Source organism: Chaetura pelagica, unplaced genomic scaffold (assembly GCF_000747805.2).
Source record: "Chaetura pelagica isolate M959 unplaced genomic scaffold, ChaPel_1.0 scaffold692, whole genome shotgun sequence".
Lineage (NCBI taxonomy): Eukaryota > Metazoa > Chordata > Aves > Apodiformes > Apodidae > Chaetura > Chaetura pelagica.
Window position 1 is genome coordinate 22,956 of NW_009952473.1, and position 2,484 is coordinate 25,439.

Consider the following 2,484-nt stretch of genomic DNA (forward strand, 5'->3'; position numbering starts at 1 on the left):
TGGGAGGTGTCCCTGCCCATGGGGGGGGGTTGGATCTCGATGGTCTTTAGATCATGGGATGGTTTGGGTTGGAAGGGACCTTAATGATTGAATCTAGATGATCCTGAAAGTCCCTTCCAACCCATCCCACGAGTCTGTGAAGCTGTATGAGCTGAGGATGGAGATGATCCTGCCTGGAGCTTCCCCTCTTGCCAGCAGGGCTTCCCTTTCAATCTTGCTGATCATTTGACTCCCTCCATGAACCATCCTCTTTGTGTCATTTGTTTTCTTCTCCATGGCAACCGTTTGGGGTCAGGTCTGATGTGGCTTCACAGTGGGATGGAGCTGGGAGAGGAAACAGGCTCCAGGAGGAGAGGAAACACATTGAGCTGAACCTCTTTGTGCAGCTTCTCTGCTGTGTGACAAGAGGGAACCTCCTCTAGAACATGTCTGGGAGGGGGAGGGGAAGAGGAAAAGGTGCTCAGGAGAGGTGGAAGGTTTTGAGATCTCTGATGGAAAAGAAGAAGCCCTGGGAGCTGTCACCCCCAGGCAGGGCAGAGCCAGGAACTTGGGCAGGTTGAGCTCTGGAACAGCCACACGTGGGTCTTTCCAGCCCCTGTGTTGTGTTTCTGGCTGGGGTTGAGGGTTTCAAAATGGAGGGTTGGAAGATTGAGGGTTGAAGATTGGGAGGTGAGGATTGGATGGTTGGAAGGTTGAGGGTTGGATGGTTGAGGGTTGGAGGGTTGAGGGTTGGAGGGTTGAAGATTGGAAGGTTGAGGGTTGGAAGGTTGAAAGTTTCAAGATTGAAGGTTGGAAGGTTGAAGGTTGGAAGGTTGAAGATTGGAAGGTTGAGGGTTGGGAGGTTGAAGGTTGGAGAGTTGAGGATTGGAACCCACCTCCAGATTCCTGCAGCCACCCACCCAGCTCCCTCTTCCCCAGGCCTGTTGCAACTTCTCCTCTGGAGTGTGAGGGTGGGGAGAGCCTGGGCCAGGTTGCCCAGGGAAGCTGTGGCTGCCCCATCCCTGGGGGTGTTGAAGGGCAGGTTGGATGGGGCTTGGAGCAGCCTGGGCTGCTGGGAGGTGTCCCTGCCCGTGCAGGGAGTGGGATCTAGATGATCTTTAGATCATGGGATGGTTTGGGTTGGAAGGGACCTTCAAGACCACCCAGATGATCCATTCAATGATCTTCAAGGTGGCTGCTCCATCCCTGGAAGTGTTGAAGGATCTAATGTGGGGTTTGGAGCAGCCTGGGCTGGTGGGAGGTGTCCCTGCCCATGGGGGGGGGTTGGATCCAGATGCTCTTTAGATCACAGAATGGTTTGGGTTGGAAGGCACCTTAAATCTAGCTGCTCCTGAAGGTCCTTCCAACCCACCCCACACCTCCATGAAAGTCCCGTTTGTTGGGGGTGGTTTTTGGTCCTCATCTCTTCCTTCCCTCCCTCCCCAGGGTCACAGTGTCATCAGATCTGCCAGCACCACCACCCTGCCCCACATGCTGATGTCCCAGCGTGTCATTGCACCCAACCCTGCCCAGCTCCAGGGCCAGCGGGTGCCCCCCAAGCCCGGCCTCATCCGCACCACAACTCCCAGCATGAATCCAGCCATCAACTACCAACCGGTGGGTGCTACTGGTTTGTCACTGGGATCTGGGGAGGTGGATCCTTTTCCTGTTGGGTGGTTGGCAAGAAGGGAAAGTTGGTGGCTTCACGAGCCTGGGGAGCACTTGAAGGTCAATGGGAAGATGTTGCTGGGGTGGGGAGTGGATCCCCCAGGTGTGGGTGGGGATGGGTCCTTCCTGGGGTGGAAGGGTGAGGAGTTATGTTAGAACCTTCCAGTTTGGAGCTGGTTGGCCCAAGGGATGCTGGAATCCTGCTGGGATGTGAGCCCAGTGGAGTGGGGTGACTGGTTGGAGAGCAGGACTGGTCCCTTTTCTCACAGGAAGTTCTCCTGTGGGCTCCTCTGCTCCCCTCTGCCTGCAGAGCTCCCTGAGGAGCAGGAGGCTTCAACCCTCTTGGGTTGCTGCTGGAAGAGTGGAAGGACTTTGGTGAAGACTGGAAATGGAGAAGTGGGGGAAAAGGATGATTCCAGTTAGAAAGAAATGGAGGTCAATGAGACTGACAGCCCAGAAACCCCCCGTGGCCTGGGCTGTGTCACCAGCAGCGTGGGCAGCAGGGCCAGGGAGGGGATTGTCCCCTCTGCTCTGCTCTGGGGAGACCTCCTGGAGAACTGGGACCAGTTCTGGAGCCCCCAGCACAGGAAGGACATGGAGCTGTTGGAGAGAGGCCAGAGGAGCCGTGGAGATGCTGGGAGGGCTGGAGCAGCTCTGGAGCCAGGCTGGGAGAGTTGGGGTGTTGAGCCTGGAGAGGAGAAGGCTCCAGGGAGACCTTAGAGCAGCTTCCAGGGCCTGAAGGGGCTCCAAGAAAGCTGGGGAGGGACTTGGGCCAAGGGCAGGGAGGGATGGGATGAGGGGGAGGGATGAAAAGTGGGAGATTAGGACCTTCCAGGG

At 56.8% G+C, this 2,484-nt stretch overlaps 1 protein-coding gene across 1 annotated transcript in view; it reads left to right on the top strand.

Annotated features, from left to right (window-relative positions):
• GATAD2B (GATA zinc finger domain containing 2B) overlaps nucleotides 1-2,484 on the top strand; it is a 20,029-nt gene that overhangs the window by 5,120 nt on the left and 12,425 nt on the right. Inside the window, exon 5 of the mRNA XM_010008596.1 lies at nucleotides 1,426-1,596. Within this exon, the coding sequence (XP_010006898.1) occupies nucleotides 1,426-1,596 (171 nt within the window). The remainder of the gene's footprint in view (nucleotides 1-1,425; nucleotides 1,597-2,484) is intronic.